The sequence below is a fragment of the Ahaetulla prasina genome, chromosome 2, assembly GCF_028640845.1.
Source record: "Ahaetulla prasina isolate Xishuangbanna chromosome 2, ASM2864084v1, whole genome shotgun sequence".
NCBI lineage: Eukaryota > Metazoa > Chordata > Lepidosauria > Squamata > Colubridae > Ahaetulla > Ahaetulla prasina.
The window spans coordinates 1,700,613-1,727,509 of record NC_080540.1 but is presented as its reverse complement, the minus strand read 5'-3'; the positions used below and the strand labels follow the sequence as shown (position 1 = coordinate 1,727,509).

Below are 26,897 nucleotides of genomic sequence, written 5' to 3'. Positions count from 1 at the left end.
TTTGTCACAACAGTATACACAAACAAATGTCATAGATTAAACAGCATATCTTGAAGAAAATATATATATATATAATTAAAATTATGCATCAACTATATTAATTGGATATAATGAAGGGAACAATAGGACAGGAACGGTAGGCACTTTTGTGCTCTTATGCACGCCCCTTATAGTCCTCTCAGGAATGGGGTGAGGTCAATAGTAGACAGCTTTTGGTTGAAGATTTTGGGATTTTGAGTAGAGACTATGGAGTCAGGTAATGAGTTCCAAGCATTAACAACTCTGTTACAGAAGTCATATTTTCTGCAATCAAGTTTGAAGCGGTTGACATTTAACTTGAATCTATTTTTTGCTCTTGTAATTTTGCGATTGAAGCTGAAAGTCTTTTATAGGAAGTATATTGCAATAGATGATTTTGTGTGTTAAACACAGGTCATGTCAAAGTCGACGGAGTTGTAAGTTTTCTAATCCCAGGATTTCAAGTCTGTCGGTATAAGGTATTTTGTTGTTTTCGGAGGAGTGAAGAACTCTTCTAGTAAAATATTTCTGGACTCGTTCTATTGTGTTTATGTCAGAGATGTGGTATTGGTTCCAGACGGATGAGCTGTATTCAAGAATAGGTCTGGCAAATGTTTTGTATGCTCTAGTTAGTAGTGTAGAATTTTTTGAAAAGAAGCTGCGTAAAATTAGGTTTACAACTCTTAGGGCCTTTTTTGCTATGTAGTTGCAGTGGGCTTTGGCATTAAGGTCATTTGATATGAGAACTCCAAGATTTTTGACAGGGTGGGGGTTGTCAGTTAGGTAATGTCCATCAAGTTTGTACTTGATGTTGGGGTTCTTTTTTCCAATATGTAAGACTGAGCATTTGCTGGTTGAGATTTGGAGTTACCAAGTTTTAGACCAATCGGAAACAAAGTCAAGGTCTTCTTGAAGGGTAGAAGTATTATTAGTGGTATTAAATAGTTTGACATCGTCACCAAAGAGAACACAATAACTTGAGATTAAATAACAGAGATCATTTATGTATAGTATGAAGAGTGTTGGTCCAAGAACACTACCTTGGGGAACGCCACTTTTGACAGGAACAGGATTTGATATAGCGTTGCCAATTTTGACCACTTGTTGTCTGTTTGACAGGAAGGCATTTATCCAATTGTGAAGAGGTCCCAAAATGCCGTAGGATTTTAGTTTGAGGAGTAGTTTATCATGTACTACTGAATCAAGAGCTTTGCAGAAGTCTATGTAGATTGCATCTATTGCTTTTCCTTGATCAAAGTTGGTAGTCCATATGTTTTTGCAGTGGAGAAGTTGTAGGTTACAAGACAATTTTTTCCTGAAACCAAATTGTTTATTAGAGAGAAGGTTGTTTGTTTCAAGGTGGAGTGTAATGGATTGATTTATGATGGATTCCATTACTTTGCATGAGACACAACATAGAGAGATAGGTCTGTAATTTTCAACAAGGCTTGGATCTCCTTTTTTGAAGATAGGGATGACTGTGGCTATAGACCAGAGTTTTGGAAGGGAACTAGTTTTGAAGGCTTTGTTAAGCCGCCGTCGCAATCGGATGTCTCTGACCCCGCAGATGAGTTGGTCAAGTAATGCGTCTTCCAAGTCTCGATATTCGCAATGGTTAGCGGCTTTTCTCAGCGCTGTCATGTACTCGCGAATCGATTCGCCCTCTCGTTGCATCCGTTGCCGCAATTCGAACCTTTGAACAAATTTTGAGGGCGTCGGTGCGTAGTGAGCCCGAAGGGCGGTCTGCAGGGTTTGCCACGGTACCAACTGTACCGGCGTTGGCTCCGAAAGCGACTCTGCGGTGTCGAAAACTTCCGAACCGCAGTGGCTTAGGAAGTATGCTCTCTTCCTGTTGTCGGAGACCCCCTGGAGTTCGTTTGCTTCGAGGAAACACTCGAAACGAGCCATGTATGACCCCCATTTTTCTTTGGCTGGGTCGAATGGCGCTGGCGGTGTATAGCTGGACATCGTTGCTATCCGCCCTTATTTTTTTTGCTGGGTTCGTTCCTGGCGCTCTTTTGCCTCGAGATCCCACCTTCGTCGCCAGTGTTAGATTCGGGCAATAACGAGGCAGGAGACCAGATGAGTGACAACAGCTCTTTAGTTTATAGTGAACCCAGCAGCGAACATCAGAAAAACCCCTCTTTATATACAGTTCAGTCAGAGGCAACAGCCAATCACCAACGTGCTATTTCCCGCTCTAATTTCCCTCCAAATCTCTTAAAGATACATTACACTCCTTCCCTCCCAGAAAACATTTTACCCCTATTTACATGAAATTAGCATCTTATTTCTCTACGTAGTCACGCAAGTAGACTGGGCGTCTCCTAACTCTTTCGGACCTGCACAATTCATTCTCTGTGAGTGAGTCGAGCTGGCCGGAGGGACTGTTTGTTCCTCTCAGCTCCTCCTCTAGGCCATCCGGCCCTGGATTATTTGCAGAATCGTCCCTGCTTCCTTCAGGAGGGACCGGTTGGTGTCGCTGGACCTCATCGAACTCAGATAAGTCCCGCGTTTGCCCCGGGTTTGAGTCAGCTGTGGATTCAAACATTGGATAGTCAGGGCCCGTTTCCGGACTTTTGGTTGTTCTTTTTCTTTTTTTTTTCTTTTTTTAAAAGTTTTATTCTTACAATCATATCAAATAGTTCATCCAATGTACAGTTATATACAATTAGTCGGGCTTGCCCAGTCACCACCCCCCTTTTTAACACTCTTCCCTCTTCTACCTTCTTCTACTTTCCAGACTTTCCTCTCCTTCTCTTATCTACATCCTCTCCTCCCTCCACCCTACACCTTCCTTCTCCTCTTCTACCCTCTTCCTTCCTCTTCTCCTCTTCCTACCTCCTACTCTCTCTTTCTCTCTCCCACCGTTCTAAAATGGTAACTGGGCAGACCCGACCCTGCATTAATTATATTTATACATCTTCAATAACCCTGTACATTAAACATCACTCCATCTCTACCAAACCCCCCAATTCCCTCCCCTTACCCCCACCCCCACCCCGACTTCCCAGAACAAAATGCAGGGTATCAAAACTAACAATCATAATCTAAAATAATTCCTAAATTATAATCTCTAGTCACACCACACTTAGTCACACTCTCAATTCCCTTCTCCTTCAAAAATATATCTAATACAAAATATTTCCTAAATTTACTCATATGCTATTCGATATTTTTTATCTGATACTTATTTTGAATATAATCAATCCACATTTTCCATTCTAAAATATATTTTCTAGTGTATAGTCTTTCAAGTAAGCGAGATTTTGCCATCTCTGCCAGATTTGATACTTTGAGTGTCCATTCTTCAATTGTAGGTAATTCTTCTTTCTTCCAATACTGAGCAATCAAAAGTCTTATGCTGTTATTAAGTTCAAAATCAATTTAGTCTCTATAGCTGTACAGTCCATAATAATTCCTAGTAGAAAGAACTGCAGAGTAAACTTAATCTTCTTTTTCAAAATATTCTGCATGATCCACCATACTTTAATCCAAAATGCTTTAACTTTTTTACAAGTCCACCATATATGGTAATAAGTGGCATCTTCACAATCGCATCTCCAACATTTAGCCTGTACATTTTACAGTAGACTTTAATTGTTTGGCTGCCATCTTCTATGAAATTATTTATTTATTTATTTCCAACTTAATATTCACTTTAAATCTTCTTAACTTCTAAGAAACACAGTCTTTTAAAGCAATATTTAAAAATCTCCCTAGATTCTATCAGCAGGCAGCAAAGAGTTAAAGAGTTAAAGCAGCAAGTAACATGCAAATTACCAACTGCAGACAAACGCTGAAAGTATCACTTTCGCTTTCCACTCGTTAACTTGTTAACAATTCGCCTCCATTTTCTTGCTGTTTTCAAGCTTGTTACAAAGTATCGGGGAATCGGCTTAGCTACTTGCATAAAGTTCTCCCACTTTCGTTCTGTCCGGTATAATCCTTTATTGTCCAAAATAAATCTCGGCGTTTGGTCGTGGTGATTGGTTCCGCCAAAGCAGAAGAATCCTCGGATCTGGAGCACTTCGGGTTACTGGAGGGAACTTAACCCTTCAAACCCCTTTTTTCTCAGGGGCTTTAGGGAAATTCAACCTCTGCCCTCAGCTCACCACCTTCTCCTTCTCCCGAAGAGGGGGTTTTCCGAACCGCTGGACAGCAGATTTAAGCTGTCCTAGCGATTCCACATAATCCAGAGGTTGGTGATCGTAAAGATCACCGCCATCACCTACGGTGCCAAACCGGAAGTTCTGGTTGTTCTTTTTCTTAATTGATCTATGTGGCGCTTCCAAACCCGGCCATCCTCTATCTCTACCCGATACGATTTGGGTCCGGTTGTTTCAAGGATTGTCCCCTTTACCCAATTTGGGCCTTCTCCGTAATTGTGTGCCCATACTGGACTTCCCACTGTCATTTCTCTTGTTTTACCGTTTGTCCCTTTGTACCCGTCTGGGGTATAGTTTGGGTTTAACCGGTCTAATGGGCACCTCAGCTTCCTGCCCATCAGTAGTTCTGCTGGGCTGCGGCCAGTTGCTACACAGGGGGTTCTGTGTTGCACTGCTAGGAAGGTGTCAATTTTTAATTGCCAATCGCCTGGCCTGATTCGGGACAATGCTTCCTTTGCACTTCGTACGAAACGTTCTGCAAGGCCGTTCGTCGCAGGGTGGAACGGCGCCGAGAGGACATGCCTGATGCCCTCTTCTGCCAAGTACCCTTCAAACAGGGTCGCTGTGAATTGAGGGCCGTTGTCGGAGACTAGGGTGTCTGGTAACCCGTGGGTTACAAATAGGCGCCGCAGGACTGGGATTACGGCCTCGGCTGTCATGGATCTCATAAGAATGATTTCCAACCATTTGGAATAGGCATCGACTACCACTAGGAATGTTTGGCCATGGAAGAGCCCGGCAAAATCGATGTGGATCCTAGACCATGGGCCCTGGGGTCTCTCCCACTCTCGAGTTGGGGCCGTTGGTGGTAGTGGTCTGGACTCCTGGCAGGCTTGGCATTTTCCTACCCTGTCACTAATCTCCTTGTCCATCAAAGGCCACCACACATAGCTCCTTGCTAAACCCTTCATTCTCACTATCCCAGGGTGGCCCTCGTGCAGGAGTTCCAAAACTTTTTCCGCACTCTCCGGGATTACCACTCTATCCCCCAGAGCAGACACCCTCCTTGAGCCGACAACCCCGCGCTTTCTTTACATATTCCTTAAACCGCCGGGCGCAGCGGGCCATCCTCTTTGCACCCAACCCATTACAGTTCTTATTGTAATGTCCTTGTAAGAAGCCCGAGCCACCTCCTTGGAAGTGACTGGACCCGAGTCCAAAGAGTCAATTAGCAGGATGGGTGCGCCCGGAGTGGGGTCTTCGATAGTCTCTGGTAGTGGGCATCTGCTCAAAGCGTCTGCATGCCCTAACTCTTTTCCTGGCCGATGCAACAATTTGTACGAATACGCAGCCAGAAAGATAGTCCATCGGGTCAGTCTAGGCGAAAGTGCCACGGGCGTTGGGCAGTCACCTGCCAACAGGCCCAGTAGGGGTCTATGGTCTGTGACTATTTCGAAATCACGGCCAAATACATATTCATGGAACTTCTTTACCCCGGAAACTATGGCCAAGGCTTCTCTATCAAGCTGACTATAGTTTCTTTCAGCCGATGACATTGTTCGGGAGTAAAATGCTATAGGGGCTTCTGTGCCATTTGGCAACCTGTGGCTGAGCACAGCCCCACCCGTAGGGAGATGCATCACAAACTAACACCAATGACAGCGTGCCATTGTATTGAATCAGTAAACTATCGCTAGACAGAAGGTTTTTTACTGCTTCGAATGCCCTAGCTTCCGCCTTTCCCCAAGACCACACAGCTGTCTTCGTTAGTAATTTGTGGAGCGGTTCGGCTATAGTCGCCTTATTTTTCAAAAATACCGTAAAAGTTGACCAGACCTAAGAACGCCTGTAACTCCGCTTTTGTTTTGGGGAGCTGGGGCCTTCCTGATTGCCCTAACCTTGCTCTCAGTGGGTGGATTCCTTCCTTGTCTATCCGATAGCCCAGGAATTCCACGGATCCTACCCCTATCTGGCATTTATTCAGTTTGACTTTGAGACCGCGGACCGGAAAATGCCCAGAACTTTTTTCAACCACCCTAAGTCTTCTAGATTTTCGGATACCAGTACGTCATCAAAGTATGGTACCACCCTGGGAGTCCCTGCAATAGCCGCCCATTAGGTTCTGAAATAACCCTGGAGCCACACTAACCCCAAACTGTAACCGGGTGCATTTAAAAGCACCCCTGTGCGTTCTGATCGTTTGTGCTTCGCCGTGTTGCTATCTACGGTAACTGCTGATAGGCTTGGGCCAAATCTAGCTTGGCGAAGACCTGGCCTTGCCCCAAAGAGTGCAGTAAGTGTTGTACTACTGGGACGGGTAGGCACTCTTCTGCAACGCTTTATTAAGCGCTGCCTTGTAGTCAGCACAACCGGACCGACCCGTCCGGTTTGATGGGTGACTATGGGTGTCTCCCACTTTGCATGGTCAACTGGCACTAGTATTCCTGGCTTACTAGTTTGTCCAGCTCCCGGTCAATTTTGGGCTTCAGGGCGAACGGGACCCTCCTAGCCTTTAACCGGATAGGGGCAACCTGTGGGTCAAGGTTAAAGGAGATCGGGTCCCTCGTACTTGCCCAAACAGTCTTTGAAGACGTCCCGAACTCCTTCATTAGTTCGTCTTTTAGGTTGACGTCGTTTCGAAGACTCGTCACTCCCATGCCCAATGCCCGGAACCAGTCCAGTCCCAACAAGCTCGGCAAGGTTCCGCCGACCACGGTGATGGGCAGGGTCTTGTTGTGTTGTCCATACTTGACTTGACGGACGTTACCCTCGGACGGGATGCGATTTTGGTAATCTTGTACCCTTAGTTTCTGTGGTTTCAGCTTGCGCTTCGCGACGGCTGGCAAACGCTTTCACGAGAGTGTCCCAGGACATGATCGTGATCGATGAACCGTGTCCACTTCCATTCGCACGGCACCCTTCAATGTGCGTTTTAGTAAAATCTTTTTTCAAGGCGCGTGGCTGCTTGGCCTATTCTCACGGCAGTCTGATTAAGTTTCGCCTTTTTGAATCGACCAATCACGGGCCTCTTCGCTGCTCCCACGCCTGATTGGTCGGTTTGAATTTTTGGCGGAAGGTTGGGCGCCGACAGGCCTGTGCTATGTGCCCTTCCTTTGCACCGCCGACAAGTCGCATCCTTAAATTTGCAGTCTTGTCGCTTGTGTTGTCCCCGCAACTCGCGCATTCGTCGTCTTCCTGGCCTCCCGTGTGGAAGACTTCTTCCTCTTCCTCGCCTTCCTCGGCCTGGACTTCCTCATTGTGGACCGGGTTGTTTCGCCCCAGTCCCCGCGCGATCGGTGTTTGCAGGGTTTCTGCCGCTTGGGTGGACATCTCATGAGCCCTGGCCTCGCCCAAGGCGACGCCAGTGTTAGGTTGCTTCTGGACAGCAGCCGCCGCAATCGGATGTCTCTGACCCCGCAGATGAGTTGGTCGAGTAATGCGTCTTCCAAGTCTCGATATTCGCAATGGTTAGCGGCTTTTCTCAGCGCTGCCATGTACTCGCGAATCGATTCGCCCTCTCGTTGCATCCGTTGCCGCAATTCGAACCTTTGAACAAATTTTGAGGGCGTCGGTGCGTAGTGAGCCCGAAGGGCGGTCTGCAGGGTTTGCCACGGTACCGACTGTACCGGCGTTGGCTCCGAAAGCGACTCTGCGGTGTCGAAAACTTCCGAACCACAGTGGCTTAGGAAGTATGCTCTCTTCCTGTTGTCGGAGACCCCCTGGAGTTCGTTTGCTTCGAGGAAACACTCGAAACGAGCCATGTATGACCCCCATTTTTCTTTGGCTGGGTCGAATGGCGCTGGACATCGTTGCTATCCGCCCTTATTTTTTTTGCTGGGTTCGTTCCTGGCGCTCTTTTGCCTCGAGATCCCACCTTCGTCGCCAGTGTTAGATTCGGGCAATAACGAGGCAGGAGACCAGATGAGTGACAACAGCTCTTTAGTTTATAGTGAACCCAGCAGCGAACAACAGAAAAACCCCTCTTTATATACAGTTCAGTCAGAGGCAACAGCCATTCAGCAACGTGCTATTTCCCGCTCTAATTTCCCTCCAAATCTCTTAAAGATACATTACAGTAGGCATGAGTTTAAATGGACTCCAGAGGATGGTAGAGGACAGGAAGGCCTGGAGGAACGTTGTCCATGGGGTCGTGATGGGTCGGACACAACTTTGCAACTAACAACAACAGGCTTCATAGAACCAATCAATTTCTACCTCTTCAGCAACAGTAGTTGGGGCATAGACTTGGACTACTGTGACGTTGAATGGTTAGCCTTGAATTGCCTTGGATTCGAACTGAGATCATTCTGTCATTTTGGGGATTGTGTCCCAGTATTGCTTTTCCTATTCTTTTATTGACTATGAAGGCTTCTCCATTTCTTCTGAGAGATTCTTGCCCGCAGTAGTATACCTGATGGTCATCTGAATTAAATTCACCCATTCCTGTCCATTTTAGTTCATTGATTCCTAAGATGTCAATGTTACAGTCTTGTCATCTCTTGTTTGACCACGTCCAGCTTGCCTTGATTCCTGGATCTTACATTCCAGGTTCCTATGGAGAATAGATCTTTACAGCGTCGGACTTTCCTTTCACCACCAGATACACCCATAGCTGAGCGTCCTTTCGACTTTGGCCCAGTTGCTTCATTCTTTCTGGTGCTACTAGTACTAGCCAGGGGTAAAATGCTCCTGGTTCAGACCGGCTCACCCAATCCGGTAGTGATCGTGACGGGTGGTTCGGAGGACCGGTAGCAAAAATCCCTGGCCCCGCCCCCATGCTTCTGCTGAGCCGAGCCATGAGGGTTTTTTTTCTTTTTACTTTTAAAAGCATGCCTTTAAAAGTAAAAAAAACATGTTTTCTACAAGCTCTTCAGCCTAAGAGCTTGTAGAAAACCTCCTTTTAAGAGATTCTGGGCTGTGATAAAGCACTTACCTTATTTGCTCCTTTCCGGCTGCAAAAGCCATGCTTTAGATCAATTGCATCAGTAGCAACTGCCTACCTGAAATCCATCTGATCAGTCAGCAACTGCTTTGCTGGCTGAGGAACTCTGGGAGTTGAAGTCCACAAACCTAGATTGTGAACCCCAATCTAAAAAAATATAAATAAAATAAAATATTTGTGCAGCTTTCTGAGGTTTGGTCTGTTTCTGTAGTGTTTCACTCTAACTATAGAAACACACAAAATCTCACAAAGCTGTATGTGGTATTTGTGTGTGTGTGTGTGTCAGTTGGGTTGTTTTGTGTTGTGTGTGTGTAAAGTGTGAAAGTTGGTTTTTGAGCTTTTTGTGGCTGTGTGAAGTGTGTGAAGTGTGAAGTGAAGCTGCTTTTACATTGTGTGAGTCAGTTGTGTTGTTTTGTGTTGTGTGTGTGTGTGCAAAGTGTGAAAGTTGGTTTTTGAGCTTTTTGTGGCTGTTTGAAGTGTGTGAAGTGTGAAGTGAAGCTGCTTTTCCATTGTGTGTGAGTCAGTTGTGTTGTGTTGTGTTGTGTGTGTAAAGTGTGAAAGTTGGTTTTTGAGCTTTTTGTGGCTGTGTGAAGTGTGTGAAGTGTGAAGTGAAGCTGCTTTTACATTGTGTGAGTCAGTTGTGTTGTTTTGTGTTGTGTGTGTGTGTGCAAAGTGTGAAAGTTGGTTTTTGAGCTTTTTGTGGCTGTTTGAAGTGTGTGAAGTGTGAAGTGAAGCTGCTTTTACTTTGTGTGTGAGTCAGTTGTGTTGTGTGTGTATAAAGTGTGAAAGTTGGTTTTTGGTACCTCTTATTGTTTTGTATCCATTGTTTCTTATTTTTATTATTTATTGTTATTGGCCACGCCAACCCTGTCATCTGACCACCAAGCCACGCCCAGCAATTAAGCCACGCCCACAGAACTGGTAGGGAAAATGTTTAGATTTCACCCCTGGTACTAGCCCTCCGCTCTTCCCCAGTAGTATATTGGACACCTTCCCGACCTAAGGGGGCTCATCTTCCGGCGTCATCTCTTTTTGCCTTTTTGTACTGTCCATGGGGTTTTCATGGCAAAGATACTGGAGTGGGTTGCCATTCCCTTCTCCAGTGGATCACGTTTTGTCAGAACTCTCTGCTATGACCTGTCTGTCTTGGGTGTCCCTGCACGGCATAGCTCATAGTTTCATTAAGCTATGCGAGCCCCTTCACCACGACAGGGCAGTAATCCATGGAGGGGATTATATTTATTTTATATATATTAAAAGAGCTTGATATATTTTGCTTTCATTTATAACCTGCAAGCCGCCCAGAGTCTCCTTGTAGGAGAGATATCACAGAACAGATTAACAGAAGGGACCTTGGAGGTCGTCTAGTCCAACCTCCTGCTCAAGCAGGAAACCCTTCAGAACATTTCAGAAAAGATGGGCACCATAAAAATGTAACATATATAGCCTCCGCCTCTCTCTTCTTTTGGTGGGAATATGGGGAGGGTAAGTTCTATGGTAGGTTCAGGCTTCTCTTCTCTCCCCCTCCCAAAACAGCCCCCCAAAGACCATCTCAAATGGAGGTTCTCCACCCCACCTTCACAATAGGGATAAATTTGGGGAGCCGATTGAGGGGAGCAACTGAGAACTCTCCCCATTCATCAGTTCCCCCCTGTGGGTCCCCTCCAGATCCAAATTGGGCAATGGGGGATTATGGGGTGGGAGAGTCTTGGTCTCCTCCCCAAATTCAGAGCCCTCCCTTCCCCCAGAAGGTATCGAAGCTCAAATCTTGCCTGACTTTCACAGGGGGGAAAAACTGAAGTTTCTGAAGCTGCAAAAGTTCATTTTTCTTATATTTTTGGTGGCATTTCTGGATTCAGGTCTGAAAATGCCTCAATTTCCCCCTTTCGCTTTCGCTTTCGCTTTCCGGCACCTTCCTCTTTTGTTGCAGGACACTTTCGATGCAGCCGACTTTGGGGATTCCGTATTCGGGTCTAATTCAGAGCCCGAAGCTCCCACTCCCTTGAAGTCACGGGGGGGGTCGGGGGGGTGTGTCCGACTGCGTCTCATCTCATTCGGCTGCCTTCCCACGACCGCCTCCCCACCGCAGTCACAACAACGGAGACGGCGATCCCTCTTCGTCCCTGTGGGCGAAATGGGGCGAGGGAGGGACCGGACACCACGCGGAGATTGAGGCTTCTCAGGCTCCCGCCTCTTTAGCTTTCGACTCCTTTCCCCAATTACTGGGGTCTCTCAACTCCTTTCTTCCCCCTCTTTCCCCAGGAGCACTGAAGGCCCCGGCCAGCCCCTCTTCCCCCCCCCGCCCAGCCCCCTCCTTACCGGGGGTCTCCTTCCCCCCTTCGCTTCCGGGGATCCTGGCCAGCGCCCCCACCAGCAGCATCAGGGGGACCCCAGGGAAAGCCATGGATGCTGCCCCACAAGCGCCCCAAAGGGAGAGGAGAAAGACGCGGAGCCTCCCAGCCCCAGACGCGGAATCGGGGGGTCTGGATTGGGGGAGGAGGAGTTTTCCTCGGACTTCGGAATTGGGGGGGGTCCAGAAGGAGCAGGAGGACCAATGGGAATTCTCCTTTTAGCAGCGTCATCGGTCTCCGGGCAGAGCCTCCCTTGACTTCGCCCGATGGAGGAGATAGTTCCCCGCAGAGAGATAAGCGGAGAAAGTGGGAGGGGGAATAAGTTCAGTCTTGGGGGGCTGCATTCTAGGGGGTCTTTCAGGCCAGCCCTGGAGGGGAGTGTGGGCTTCCTTTTGCTCTCCTCTCCCCCCCCCCCCGATCCTGCGTGGAGTGGGGCTGCGGTGGATGAGAGAAGGGGAGGCGCAGCCCACAGCCAGGGAAGACTTGGGGGTCTCTGAGCCGGTTGATTGGGGAGCCTGTGTCCCTCTTCTCGTGGTCTTGGATGACGTAATCACTGGATGGTGCCGACCAAGGCTGCCTCCTGCTTTGACGGGGCCAGGACAGAGCAGCCACCCGGGAAATCTGAGCATTCGTTGGAGTTTAAGGCTCTTTCTGGTTCTTCATCCTTTTTGCCAGTTTGTTGCCGATCCATCACTGAGGCCGTCTGCACCAAAGACAAATTCCTTGTGTGTCCAATCAAAAAAATTCCGTTCTATTCTATCACATCCCAATGTAACTCCTCCCAACACTTGTTTACTTGGTAGATTGTTCATTTACAAGTTATAAGAAAAAAAATTATAATGAAGTTCTTGCCTAATTATTCCTGCCCTATGAAAGTAGTAGTAGTAGTAGTAGTAGTAGTAATAATAATAATAACAACAACAACAACAACAACAACAACAACAACAACAACAATAATAATAATAATAATAATAATAATAATAATAATAATAATAATAATAATATTTATTTGTATACCTTCTCCCAAGGACTCAGGGCGGTTTACAGCCAAGATAAAACAGTAAAGACACATACAATACTAAAACATACATTAAAAACTTATTAAATTTGGCCCAATTTTAAAATACAATCAATCGATAAAATTAATAAAATTAAAACCCATAAAATCAAATAAAAAATTAAAATTCAAGCCAGTCCAGCAAGACGGAATAGATAAGTCTTAAGTTCGCGGCGAAAGGTCCGAAGGTCAGATAGTTGTCGAAATCCAGGGGGAAGTTCGTTCCACAGGGTAGGAGCTCCCACAGAGAAGGCCCTTCCCCTGGGGGCTGCCAGCCGACATTGTTTGAGTGACGGCACCCTAAGGAGTCCCTCTCTGTGAGAACGCACAGGTCGGTGGGAGGTACCAGATGGCAGTGGACGGTCCCATAAATATCCCGGTCCTAAGCCATGGAGCGCTTTAAAGGTGATAACCAATACCTTGAAGCGCACCCGGACGACAACAGGCAGCCAGTGCAGTCTGCGCAGGATAGGTGTTACATGGGAGCTCTGAACCGCTCCCTCTATCACCCGTGCAGCTGCATTCTGGACTAACTGGAGCCTCCGGGTGCTCTTCAAGGGGAGCCCCATGTTGTTGTGACCCAGGTTCCTGGACCCGGACTCCTGGACTCAGATGATTCAGAAAGTGAGGGAGAAGACCTGGCAAGCCCTGCTTCTCTTGAGCCCTTTCCCTCCCTGGCACCCACTCAAAGGGAGGAGGAGGGGCCGGCAAGGCCTGATTCCCTGGAGCCTTCTTCTGATTTGGCAACGCCCCAAGAACAGTTTTGGAGTGATGCAAGACTGCGCAGGCGTGATCGGCGCGCGCAGCAGAAGCAGCGTTGGGATAAAGCCAAGTCATAATTGTCATGCAGTGACATCTGCAGAGACTATAAATAGGAGGCGGGACTTCCTGGTTTTTTGTCTTGGACAAAGCAATGAATTTCTATGGCAAACTGTATCAATGGAGGGAAGAATATATTCGTGAGTAATTCTGGCCTTATCTGTAATTTCCTTGTTATCTCCAGAAACTTGGCAGGCCCGTGGGTAGACGTGGCCAGGACATTTATATATATGTAAATAAATCAGAAAAGGAGGCCTCTGACTGACTCTTTGCTGGGAGTATTGGGGGAAGGGAAACAGAACACATGTAGAGAGCATTGCAGTAATCCAAGCGAGAGGTAACAAGAGCATGAGTGACCGTGCATAGGGCATCCCGGTCAAGGAAGGGGCGCAACTGGTGAATCAGGCGGACTTGATAAAAAGCTCTCCTGCAGACGGCCGTCAAGTGATCTTCAAAAGACAACCACCCATCCAGGAGAATGCCCAAGTTGCACACCCTTTCCATCGGGGCCAATGACTCGCCCCCAACAGTCAGCCGCGGCTGCAGCTGACTGTACCGGGGTGCCGGCATCCACAGCCACTCAGTCTTGGAGGGATTGAGCTTGAGCCTGTTTCTCCCCATCCAGACCCGTACGGCTTCCAAACAGCTTCATTGGGGTGGCCTGGGGTGGAAAAGTACAGCTGCGTATCATCAGTGTACAGCGTACAGTTGGTACCTCACCCCAAAACCACTGATGATCTCACCCAGCGGCTTCATATAGATGTTGAACAGGAGAGGCGAGAGAATCGACCCCGGCGGCACCCCACAAGTGAGGCGCCTAGGTGTCAATATCTGCCCCCCTGCCAACACCGTCTGCAACCGGTCAGAGAGATAGGAGGAGAACCACCGATAAACGGTGCCTCCCACTCCCAAACTCCCCAGCCGGTGCAGCAGGATACCATGGTCGATGGTATCAAAAGCCGCTGAGAGGTCTAATAGGACCAGGGCAGAGGAATAACCCCTGTCCCTGGCCCTCCATAGATCATTGACCAACGCGACCAAAGCCGTCTCCGTACTGTATCCGAGTCGAAAGCCGGACTGGAACGAGTCTAGATAGACAGTTTCATCCAGGTATTGGGGTAATTGACGTGCCACCACACTCTCTACAACCTTCGCCACAAAGCGAAGGTTGGAGACCGGACGATAATTTCCTAAAACAGCTGGGTCCAGGGAAGGCTTCTTGAGGAGGGGTCTCACCACCGCCTCCTTCAAGGCAGCTGGAAAAGCCCCCTCCAACAAAGAAGCATTTGTAATCCCCTGGAGCCAGCCTCGTGTCACCTCCTGCGTGGCCAGCACCAACCAGGAGGGGCACGGGTCCAGTAAACATGTGGTGGCATTCAACCTCCCCAACAACCTGTCCATGTCCTCAGGAGTCACAGGGTCAAAACTATCCCAAACAGTCTCAACAAGACGAGTCTCGAAACTCTCGCTTGGATCTACCCAATTTTGATCCAATCCATCCCGAAGCTGAACGATTTTATTGTATAGATAACCGTTAAACTCCTCGGCCCGCCCTTGTAATGGGTCATCCCGCACCTCCTGTTGAAGGAGAGAACGGGTCACCCGAAACAGGGTGGCTGGGCAGTTATCTGCCGATGCAATGAGGGAGGAAACATAGGAACGCTTCGCTTCCCTCAGTGTCACTAGGTAGGTCCTACTATAGGACCTAACTAGTGTCCGGTCAGCTTCCGAATGGCTGGATCTCCAAGCACTCTCTAGGCATCTTCTCCGGCGTTTCATCTCCCTCAGCTCCTTGGAAAACCAAGGGGCCGGCTGAGATCTACGCCGGGTCAGAGGCCGCAAAGGCACGACACGGTCCAAAGCTCCAGCCGCGGCCTGTTCCCAGGCCGCGACTAGTTCTTCAGCCATGCCGCGGGCCAGATCCTCAGAAAACGGCCCAAGCTACGTCAGGAACCTCTCCGGGTCTATCAGGCGCCTGGGACGGAACCAACGCATTGGCCCCGTCTCCCTGCGGTGTTGAGTAGCGGTCCGAAAGTCCAGACGAAGAAGAGAATTCCATAACAACGGAAAATGCAAAGACTGCAAAATATTTATCCCGGATGCAGGGAAAAGAGGGTTCACTGAAAGCTACTGAAAGGCAGGATCCACTGTGGGGGAGAAGAGAAGGTGCAGGAAGCAACGCAGGCCTCCGTTCTTCTCTATCTGCTAGTGGGCTTTCGATTTCTTCCATTCTTTGAAAGTCTAGGCTGCTTTTGGGAAATCTTTGGGCTCTGATTGGTTCCAGGTCTCCTCTGAACTGGATCTCTGAGCATTCAGAGCCCCACTTACTACCCAAAGGTAATACTTGGCCGGGTTTCTGCCACTCTGTTCCCATTATGTTCTCCGTGTTCTGGCTTACTCTTCCTCCCTCCTCTATCATGAGGTTTTTGGGACAGGGAGGCACAGCTGGAAAAGGACAAGCAATAGCTTTGCCCAGCCTAGCAAATGCAATAATATTGGCTAAAATCTGGGTAAAATAGAACCTCTGGTCACAACCATAATTTGTTCCATAACTTTGGTTGCAACCCGATTTGGTTATCGTCAGAAGTGTTCATGACCAGAGGTTCTACTATACAGCACATTGTATAAGGAAGGGAAAGAGATTCTGGCTTTGTGTGTGTTGTTATTGTTGCTGCTGCTTCAAAATGGGAATACTCTTAACTAAGAACTGTCTCCCACCCTGTACCCTATCCCACCCTGTCTCCCTCCCTTCAAGAAGATCCTTTCCAGATTCCTTGCTCCAGAGCACACACCTTTCTTTACGCACAGGAACAATCCCACTCCTTCCGTTTCAACATAATTTCTCTCCCCCTTCTTCCTTCCAGCATTTACAGTATAGAAAGCTGAGCCTCTTGGCAGGTCTACCGCATCTCCTCCTGTTGTGCCTTCAATATATTCTTCTGCAGAATTTCCTGTCCTTCCCTTGTTCATGGCCCTGGATCTGATCCCCACTTCTGAAGCACAGCGTGAAAGCGCTGGTTCTTTTCCTTACCCTCCTTCCCTTGGTATCAAGGATACCATTTGTCTGAAATGGTGTAGGGTTTCCTGCCTGGACAGGGGGTTGAACTAGAAGATCTCCAAGGTCCCTTCCAACCTTGTTATTATTATATTGTATTTTTTCTTGAAAAACTCAAGTGATGAAGCTCCCAAAACTTCTGAAGGCAACTTCTGTTCCATTGGTTGATTGTTCTCACTGTCAGGAAATTTCTCCTTATTTCTAGGCTGAATCTCTCCTTGGTCAGTTTCCATCCATTATTCCTTGTCTGGCCTTTGGGTGTTTTGGAAAATAGCTTGACCCCCTCCTCTCTGGGGCAGCCCCTCAAATATTGTCATGCTGCTATTGTGTCTCCCCTGGTCCTTCTCTTCACTAGAGTAGCCATGCACAATTCTTGCAAACGTTCATCGTATGTTTTAGCCTCCAGTCCCCTCATTATCTTGGTTGCTCTTCTCTGCCCTCTTTCCAGAGTCTCAAGATCTTTTTTATAGTGTGGTGACCAAAACTGGATGCAGTACTCTAGGTGTGGCCTTACTAGGACTTTTTAGAGCGGTATTAGTACCTTGATCTTGATTGTTGTTGTTGTTAGTTGCGAAGTCGTGTCCGACCCATCGCGACCCCATGGACAACGTTCCTCCAGGCCTTCCTGTCCTGTACCATCCTCTGGAGTCCATTTAAACTCATGCCTACTGCTTCAGGAACTCCATCCAGCCACCTCGTTCTCTGTCGTCCCCTTCTTCTTTTGCCCTCCATCTTTCCCAGTATTAGGCTCTTCTCCAGGGAGTCCTTCCTTCTCATTAGGTGGCCAAAGTATTTCAGTTTCATCTTCAGGATCTGGGCTTCTAAAGAGCAGTCAGGGTTGATCTCCTCTAGAACTGACTTCTTGATTGTATCCCTCTGTTAAATGCAATTTAGGATTGTGTTGGCTTTTTTAGCTGCCTCTGCTCACTGCTGGCTCCTATTTAGCTGGTTGTCCACTAAGACTCCAAGATCCCTCTCACAGTCCCTGCTATTAAGCCTGGTTTCCCCCAGTTTATATGTGTCCTTTTGGTTTTCCTTGCCTAATTTAAGCAGTTGCAAGCAGAGCTGCCTTCCGCAATTGACTGAGGGGGATTTTGTCAATGCCTAAGCCAGACCCTGAAGAGCAGGAAAGGGGAGCCTGTGGGGCTGGATAGGAAGTGGGTCATCCAGGGGAGGCCTCTCATCCAGATGGCATAGAAGGTCCTGTTGGGCCAGGAAGTCTGACCTCTGGGAGATCCATCCTGCCTGGATAGGTTGAGGTCAGTCTGGAGAAATGTATTTGGGGATTTTTCTGCCACCTGGAAATGTAACACACAGCATCCAGAATAACAGAGTGGGAAGGGACCCTGGAGGGTCTGTTAAATCTGTTAAATCCGGCCAGGAGACCTTTGGCACCATCAAACTCCCACCTCCACCTCTCCCAGGTCCTTGGAAGGTCTCAATGGGTGGACAAAAAGGAAAATCCAGGCTGAACAGCTGAACATGAGCCTCCGAAAACCATCTCCTCCAATTGACCCCTTGGTGGATCCTCTGCCTGGAGACCAATGAGTTTTCCAAAGCTCCATTTTTCATTGGTTGGGCCTGATGTTCGACTTTCTGGAAGTCAGAAAGAGAATTCCGCAGCGCTGAAGAGAGAATTCCCTCTTGCTTTCCCCTCCCCCACTCCCTTGCTCTCCCTCCCTCTCACCTCTTTTCCCCTTCCCTCCTTCTCACTCTCTTCGCTCCCCCTCACTCTCCTTCCTCCCTCCTCACACTTCCTCCCTCCCCCTTGCTCTTCCTTACTCCCCCCTCGCTCTCCCCCTCAGTCTTCCCCCTCCTTCCCTCCCTCCCCGTTTTCCATCCTGCTCTGCGTGGACAGCATTTCCTCCATCCTGACCCAAGATTGAGGATCGGGCTTCCTCAGGCACCCGAGACCGGCAGGAAAGGGGGGATCAGCACTAGGGGAGGATAGTAAAGAGGGCTTGAAGACCCCCAATTACCTCCCTTCTGCCCTGAGCCTCAGGAAGGTGGGAAAGGCTAAAAGGCTCCTGTAGTTAGAGGTGGGGGAAGGACCAAGGAAGGTGAGACCCCCTCATTGCCCCTCTTGGGTTTCTGCTGTTAACCTCGTCCCCTCTCTCTGGACAAGGAGAATAGGGTTCCCACGAGGTCTTCCAACCTGCAGGAACTGAGAAAAGAGGGAGGGGGAGGGTTTCAGGGATATCAGGGAAGGCTAAGAGAGGAATGGGAAGTGAATCTTTTGAGGGAGGCGAGTTCGAGGAGGGCCTGAAGCTTCACCCTCCTTGTCTTGGAGGAGGTTCAGACTATTCAGTAGCCCAGATGCTTCCTGGTGGCCTCCCATCCTCAGGCTAACCAGGTCGATCTCTCTCAGCTGGGTGGAGGCAGTGGAGGCTGGGCAGCTGCCAGCTGAGGATTAAATACCAGCTAATGGTTGGAGATACCAGATCAGAGCCCCAACCTTCTCCCAGCTGCAGCAGGGAGACATCCCACAGGGGGCGTATCCTGAGATGCCCCCAATCCTTTCCTGGGATGGGGGAGGGGCTGGAGGGGTCAAACTCCCCCCTGGCCCAGCACCAGCCTCAGCAGGCCAGAACTGGGTCCCCACCTGCAGCTGAAGGAGGCGGCAGAGTCCAAACCTCTCCCACAATTGTGTGTTTGGAGACACCCAGTGACACAAAATTGGCCCCAGATCCAGAGAGACTCTGGTGGGACTCCAATCGATCTCCTGATCAAAGCAGAACTTCTAGGCTCTCTTCATGTTTCCCCTCCCCCACAAGACTTTCATTTTCTCTGAGTGCTTCCTGACATCCCCACCCCACACCCATACCCACACACACAAACACACACACAGAGTTTCTTTCTCCAGCCCCCAACAGCTGCAGAGGCTCTTGGGCTTCGCTTCCCCAGCCTGAAGCGTTTGGGCTCCTCCGAAGCGGAACTGAGGAACTGGCCAGGATCCAGCAGGCAACAAGCCTCGAATCTTCATCAGGGCAGCTCAGGGACTCTCCTCCTCCTCCGCCCCATGGCTGAGCCTCCAGGTGGGGCAGCCACAAGGTCCTCTGGCCCACCGGAAGTGGCTGAAGGGGCCCTTCCAGAATACCTGATGATGGTTCTCTTCTCCTTTCTCCACCAGTTCAAGCACATTGAAGAAAGTAGTCCTTGACTTATAACGGTTCATTTAGTGACCGTTTGAAGTTACAATGGCACTGAAAAAAGCGAGTCTTTGCCTAATATTTCTTCTTTTTAAAATATGTTTTATTGCTTTGAATGTTTTTTTTAATATTTTCATGTAAATACCTTTTTTTAGCTTTGTTGTATGTGACCCAGAGGTTGTTGTGAGATGGGAGGATACAAAATTTGAGATAGATGAGAGAGAGAGAGAGAGAGAGAGATGATGGATGGATGGATAATCCTAACCTTTATATTTTGAATATAAGCAGAGACAGTAGAAGCTTATTTATTTGTTCACATCAATGTGTTGTCCATTCCTTGCAGCCTCTTTAAATACAAATAAAGCCAATTTGTGCCCTTGAAGGAATCTCCTCCTAGAGCCTCCACAGCTTCTGCCGGCCACAGTCTCCCAAGTTTTCTAGTTGGTTTATTTGGCTGATTCCACTGAGGTTTCAGCCTCCAATTAGCTTCTAAAACTTTCTCTCTCTCCCACTTTCAAGCCCTTCGGATGAGGAGAGCCAGTCCATGTCCAAAGCCGACCTTCTGGGTCCTTGTGAGGGGCAGCTCATCCCCTGCCAGAAGCCCCCCATGTGGGTGTTGTGGACCATGGTCCAAGAATCCCAATTTCCCTCCAGAGAACCATCCCCTAAGCCAGGCTTGACTTCCAAGGTGCTGCCTTCCCTCCTTGGATGGTTCCCTTTATTGGGAGAACGGAAGAGAAATCCACCTGTGCCCCCAACTCTTTGGCTCCCATCCCCACCTGCTCCGAGTCTCTTGGCATCGTTTCCAGGGACTTTTTCATTCCTCCCCGCATGAAAGAGGAAAAAGGGATAAGAATCTGTGGATTTCATTATTTCTTAAGCCCCTCAGTCACGTCTTTGATACCTTCCCTCCACCTGGGAAACAGCCAACCACCCGCGTTTGATTGTCTACAAATGGCTGGTTCAGTTCCCCTGAGCAATGAAGCATCTACCACCAACAATGCCTTTTCTTTGTTAAGGAAATCTGGGTTCCCCCCCCCCGTCATTGATACATTTGGTGTTGTCCCTTTTCCAGCTGCCCCCACACTATCTTACAAGGGCAGGTATTGTCCACAGGAGCCCAAATCTTCTCCGTTTTTGAGACAAATCCTACAATCACACACTGACAGATTCTTCATATGACCCCACGACCCCAGATGAGGAAGGGAGGGAGGAGCCTCCTGTGGGGGCAGGAAGGAAAGATTCCAGGGTTTTCTTACATCAGAAGTTTATTCTTTTATAGCAAAGCGAAGGGAAGTGATTTGGAGGAAGAGTGATGGAGATGAAGCTGCTGTGGGTTCAAAGCCAGGAGAGATGAGGGGACTAGAGTGACAGGTCAGCTCAGCATCCCTGGGGACAGTCTAGATGGTCTCCAACCCTCCCTTCCCAAGAAATGGATGCCCCATAGGAAGGTTGGAGGGAGGGTCTTCCTTCAGGGCTGCCCCACTGAACCCCTCCTCTTCCCTCTGTGACAAATGTCTTCTCCACCAGGAATAGCTTAAGGTAGATTTTTCAGAGCAATGGGGCCTTCAAGCAGGAGGGGGGTTGAGCCCCTTCCCCTCCATGGATCTGCCCATCCTCCTTTCGAAGCAGTTCTGGCTTAGGACCCAAAGTAGCCGTGATGGTGGATCCAGAGGCAGCGGCGGGAGGAGCCTCCTGTGGGGGCAGGAAGGAAAGATTCCAGGGTTTTCTTACATCAGAAGTTTATTCTTTTATAGCAAAGCGAAGGGAAGTGATTTGGAGGAAGAGTGATGGAGATGAAGCTGCTGTGGGTTCAAAGCCAGGAGAGATGAGGGGACTAGAGTGACAGGTCAGCTCAGCATCCCTGGGGATAGTCTAGATGGTCTCCAACCCTCCCTTCCCAAGAAATGGATGCCCCATAGGAAGTTTGGAGGGGAGGGGGTCTCAGCAGGAGAAGGTCCAGGCTGCCATTCTCTTCCTCCCCCCAACCTGCCACCTTCAGCCTCCATTTTTAACAAGTTGCAAACAGGACAAAGAGTCATCAGAGACTAAAGAAAAAAAATATCCTTTTGCATCAGAGAGCAGGATTAATTCATGAGTGCTGTAGAAAAAGAGATGGGAAAGAAAATTAGAATAGAAAGAGAAACCTTTAGTGTAAAAACATATTTTTCTTCCCTTTCAGCCCCCACCCCCAGGGCAGGCCCACACTGCAGGGGGGAGGTTGACAGGCAGGGATGGATAGAGGGAGAATCTGCCCATTTCAGGGAGGAAAAGGCTGGGAAGGACCAGGGATTCCTCCCCATTTCATCTCCAGGGGATTCTGGGATTCTCTCTAATTGACTTAATTAGGGGTTTAATCAAGAGGGGAGGCCCTCTCTCTTCCCCCTCACCCTCCCTGCAGACGTTTCATATGAAGATGGGGTTACAATGGGGGTGGCAGCAAAGAGGGTTCACTTGGGCAGAAATTGTGTGAATTCCCACAAGGAAAAGGGGGATCAGGAAGAACAGCCTGTCAAAGCTCCAACTAATGAACCCAAAGGAGTCTGCATGGGGAGCCCAGAAAGATCATCTCGGACTGGAGGGGTGGGGGGTCCAGTTCACGGTGAAGTTTTGGAGAAAGTTCATTAAATTGATAGGGTCATCTCAAGGACTTAGCTCCACCTTCCATCCAAGTACGGATGGAGCTTGAGAACGAGCTAACGCAATGATAGAACAATACCTGAGCTCAGTGGTGGGTTTCAAAATTTTTTACTACCGGTTCTCTGGGTGTGGCTTGGTGGGCGTGTCAGGGGACGGTTACTGCAAAATCCCCATTTCTTCCTGATCAGCTGGGACTTGGGAAGCAGAGAATAGATGGGGGCGGGGCCAGTCAGAGGTGGTATTTGCCGGTTCTCCGAACTACTCAAAATTTCCACTACCGGTTCTCCAGAACTGGTCAGAACCTGCTGAAACCCATCTCTGCCTGAGATGCTATGTTAATTATCAGCAATTTAGCTGGGCAGATCTCCTGCCATTTACTGAAGTGGCCTACAATACTGCAGTGCACAGTCGCATGGGACTCCCCTCTTTTAAAATAGCCACAGGGGTGGAATTTGTCCCCATGCCTGAATAACCTTGGAAACCCCCCTCCACAGTGAGCCTAACAGAATGGGTGGGGGGCTTACAAAATGGATGGGAGAGGGATGTAAACCTGGGGTGTTCCCTCCCAAAAAAGGGATGTCCCATAGGAAGTTTGGAGGGGAGGGGGTCTCAGCAGGAGAAGGGCCAGGCTGCCATTCTCCTTCTTCCCCCAACTTGCCACCTTCAGCCTCCATTTTTAACAGGTTGCAAACAGGACAAAGAATCATCAGCTACTAAACAAAAAAAATATCCTTTTGCATCGGAGAGCAGGATTAATTCATGAGTGCTGTAGAAAAAGAGATGGGGAAGAAAATTAGAATATAAAGAGAAACTCTTAGTGTAAATAACATATTTTTCTTCCCTTTCAGCCCCCACCTCCAGGGCAGGCCCACCCTGCAGGGGGGAGGTTGACAGGCAGGGACGGATAGAGGGAGAATCCGCCCATTTCAGGGGAGGAAAAGGCTGGGAAGGACCAGGGATTCCTCCCTATTTCATCTCCAGGGGCTTCTGGGATTCTCTCTAATTGACTTAATTAGAGGGTTAATTGGAGGAAGAATAATGTAGATGAAGCTGCTGTGGGTTCAAAGCCAGGAGAGATGAGGGGACTAGAGTGACAGGTCAGCTCAGCATCCCTGGGGATAGTCTAGATGGTCTCCAACCCTCCCTTCCCAAAAAAGGGATGTCCCATAGGAAGTTTGGAGGGGAGGGGGTCTCAGCAGGAGAAGGTCCAGGCTGCCATTCTCCTTCTTCCCCCAACTTGCCACCTTCAGCCTCCATTTTTAACAGGTTGCAAACAGGACAAAGAGTCATCAGCTACTAAAGAAAAAAAATATCCTTTTGCATCGGAGAGCAGGATTAATTCATGAGTGCTGTAGAAAAAGAGATGGGGAAGAAAATTAGAATATAAAGAGAAACTCTTAGTGTAAATAACATATTTTTCTTCCCTTTCAGCCCCCACCTCCAGGGCAGGCCCACCCTGCAGGGGGGAGGTTGACAGGCAGGGACGGATAGAGGGAGAATCCGCCCATTTCAGGGGAGGAAAAGGCTGGGAAGGACCAGGGATTCCTCCCTATTTCATCTCCAGGGGCTTCTGGGATTCTCTCTAATTGACTTAATTAGGGGTTTAATCAAGAGGGGAGGCCCTCTCTCTTCCCCCCTCCCCCTCCCTGCAGACATTTCATATGAAGATGGGGCTACAATGGGGGTGGCAGCAAAGAGGGGAGCCTGGGGTCACTTGGGCAGAAATTGTGTGAATTCCCACAAGGAGAAAGGGGGGGAATCAGGAATAATAGCCTGTCAAAGTTCCAACTAATGAACCCAAAGGAATCTGCATGGGGTGCCCAGAAGGATCATCTCAGACTGGAGGGAGGGAGGGTCCAGTTCAGGGTGAAGTTTTGGAGGGAGTTCATTAAGACGATAGGGTCATCTCAAGGACTTAGCTCCACCTTCCATCCAAGTACGGATGGAGCTTGAGAACGAGCTAATGCAATGATAGAACAATACCTGAGATCAGTGGTGGGTTTCAAAATTTTTTACTACCGGTTCTGTGGGTGTGGCTTGGTGGGCGTGTCAGGGGACGGTTACTGCAAAATCCCCATTTCTTCCCGATCAGCTGGGACTCGGGAGGCAGAGAATAGATGGGGGCGGGGCCAGTCAGAGGTGGTATTTGCCGGTTCTCCGAACTACTCAAAATTTCCACTACCGGTTCTCCAGAACTGGTCAGAAACTGCTGAAACCCATCTCTGCCTGAGATGCTATGTTAATTATCAGCAATTTAGCTGGGCAGATCTCCTGTCATTTGCTGAAGTGGCCTACAATACTGCAGTGCACAGTCGCATGGGACTCCCCTCTTTTAAAATAGCCACAGGGGTGGAATTTGTCCCCATGCCTGAATAACCTTGGGAACCCCCCTCTACAGTGAGCCTAACAGAATGGGTGGGGGGCTTACAAAATGGGTGGGAGGGGGATGTAAATCTGGGGTGTTCCCTCCCAAGGGGGGAATGGGAAGGAATGGCCCCCTCCTTCCCTTCCCTTCTGCAATTTCCCAAAACTTGGAAAAACTCTGGACCAGATTTTAGTGTTTATGTATGCTTTTGTTTTTGATTGCTATACTTTTTCAGATCTCTGTAAGGAAAATCCACCCAAAATCCAAAATTTGCTATATCCACAGCAAGGAGATATTGTTCAGGCAGGTTTTTTTTTTTAAAAAAAGAAACAAATAAAGAATTTTTTTAAAAAACCACCTATAAATTGCAGGAAGGGCTGAAATGAAGGAAGAAGAGGAGAAACTCACCTGCAGGTGGTTGGATGGGAGTTGCTGGAAGGAGAAAAAGACCCAATCAGAACCCTTCATGGGCTGGAGGACTCAGGGGGTCCCCCTCCCCACTGATAGCCCATAATAAGTTGTGTAACCTTCACTTATAGCCCCCCAAACAAGAGAAGTTGCCAAAAATATTCCTCAAGGGGCCCTTCTTGGCCACCTGCTAAGCTTGATGAGAGGCCTCCCCTAGATGGTCCCCTCCCCACAACCTTTCCTCCAGCCCCCCAAACTCACCTTTCTGGCTCTTCAGGTAGGAGAAGAGCCCCACAGTCAGGAAGGCCACTCCTATCACGGCTCCCATTATCCCTGTCCAGAGTTTGCTCCGGGCAGAGCTGGAGGAACGGGGCTCTGGGGAAGGAGAAGGAGCCTCACCTGAGCAGGAGGATCAGGCCCACCTTCCCCCAGGAGGGTCCATTATGCCTCTCCCCACAGGGAAGGTCTTTCCCCCCATTCTCAAGGCAGGATGGGGTCCCTGAGCAGGAAGGGAGGGAGGGGAGGGACTTACCCCACTGGACAGTGATGGGGACCTCCAGGCTGGTGTGCTCCACCTTGCAAGTGTAGACGTCCCCCCGCTGGGGCTGGGTCTCCAGCATCACCTGGAGCTGGTAGGTCCAGTCTCCGTTCTGGAGCTCCTCCCCAAAGGCCAGCCCTCCTTCTCTGGCCGCCCGTTCTTCAGCCACTGGATCTCGATCTGCACGGGGTAAAATCCCGTCACGGTGCAGAGGAGGATGGTGTTGGGGGAAGTGGGGTCCATCTTGGTGGGGGAGATGGTGACGGTGGGCTTGGCTGGAGGGAAGGAGGAGAAGGAGCCACATGAGAGACACAGGAGGGCCCAGAACAGGAGACCAAGTTGGTTAGTTCAGGCCAACATCCGCTTTTACTCCTGAAAATATTATATCTTTTAAGTCAGGGGTGAAATGCTACTGGTTATCTCCAGTTTGGGCAATAAAAATAAAAAGCTACCGGTTCGGAGCAGTATTTCCAATGATCAGCTGTGCTGCACGATTTGGCTTTGCTAGAAAGCAGGAAATCTTACTTTCTAGTGAAGCTAAATCGCGCAGTACAGCTGATCCCCCCCTCCTGTTTCACTTACCTTCCCAAGCCTCCTTTTGGTGCACACTGCGCATGTACGCACAGGGCGTGTTTTGTGCACACTGTGCATGCGCACATAGTGTGTGCTTGACATACAGTGTACATGCGTGCACAGGACATGCGCAGCCAGCGAACCAGCAGCAAACCGGTTCAGAATTCACCACTGGTGGAATGGATCCAGAGGGGATCTTTGGGAAAGGGAAGGTGGGGGCAGTTGGAGGCTGAGGAGATCAGGCAGATCCCAGGATCACAGCAGAGAAATGGAGGCTGAATTAATTCTGGGGAGAGTTGAGGAAAGGTTGAGAGCCTCTCTTGGTGGCCAGAGAAAAGCTTTGGGCTCTTGGGGGAAGGAGACGCCTGGATCTCTCCGGAGGGAAAAGTCAGCTCAGAAGTCAAAGAAAAAGGAAGAGAAAATTCCCCCAAAGAGACTCAAGGAACATCCTGTGATTTCAGGTCTCCTAAACTGGAGCCAGACCAACAATTGGCTATAAATACACAGAATATTCTTTTAAAGCAAAAGAAATAAAAACCATTGGGACTAAGAAAAACAGAGGCAATATTCTTGGCTTCTCCTTTGAAATATTTTCACTGCAGTAAAAATAATACTTTTGATGGAGGATTTCACAGGAAGAAATTACATTAATCTGAATGAAATTCAGGATCATTATTTTGAATTTCTATTAAAGTCAACATTTTAATATAATATAACAACAGAGTTGGAAGGGACCTTGGAGGCCTTCTAGTCCAACCCCCTGCCCAGGCAGGAAACCCTACACCATCTCAGTCAGATGGTTATCCAACATTTTCTTAAAAATTTCCAGTGTTGGAGCATTCACAACTTCTGCAGGCAAGTCGTTCCAGTGAT

The 26,897-nt window shown here is 48.7% G+C and overlaps 3 protein-coding genes and 1 pseudogene across 5 annotated transcripts in view; 1 reads left to right on the top strand and 3 right to left on the bottom strand.

Annotated features, from left to right (window-relative positions):
* The window catches only part of LOC131192813 (H-2 class II histocompatibility antigen, E-S beta chain-like), a 101,159-nt gene extending 89,625 nt beyond the window's left edge, over positions 1–11,534 (bottom strand). For both annotated transcript variants that reach the window (XM_058172359.1, XM_058172358.1), the window contains exon 1: positions 11,389–11,534. In XM_058172359.1, coding sequence (XP_058028342.1) covers positions 11,389–11,473 — 85 coding nt within the window. In that variant the 5' untranslated portion in view covers positions 11,474–11,534. The remainder of the gene's footprint in view (positions 1–11,388) is intronic.
* LOC131192675 (uncharacterized) overlaps positions 1–26,897 on the top strand; it is a 371,955-nt gene that overhangs the window by 282,135 nt on the left and 62,923 nt on the right. The gene's annotated exons all lie outside the window — the stretch shown is intronic.
* LOC131192803 (rano class II histocompatibility antigen, A beta chain-like) overlaps positions 1–26,897 on the bottom strand; it is a 161,197-nt gene that overhangs the window by 89,611 nt on the left and 44,689 nt on the right. The window contains exon 6 of one of the 2 annotated variants that reach the window (XM_058172336.1): positions 21,059–21,601. The exons of the other annotated variant lie outside the window; for it this stretch is intronic. Coding sequence (XP_058028319.1) covers positions 21,588–21,601 — 14 coding nt within the window. The 3' untranslated portion in view covers positions 21,059–21,587. Of the gene's footprint in view, positions 1–21,058; positions 21,602–26,897 lie in introns of those variants that run through there. 2 annotated transcript variants of the gene reach the window in all.
* Positions 23,166–26,897, bottom strand: part of LOC131192815 (H-2 class II histocompatibility antigen, E-S beta chain-like) — a 33,451-nt pseudogene continuing 29,719 nt past the window's right edge.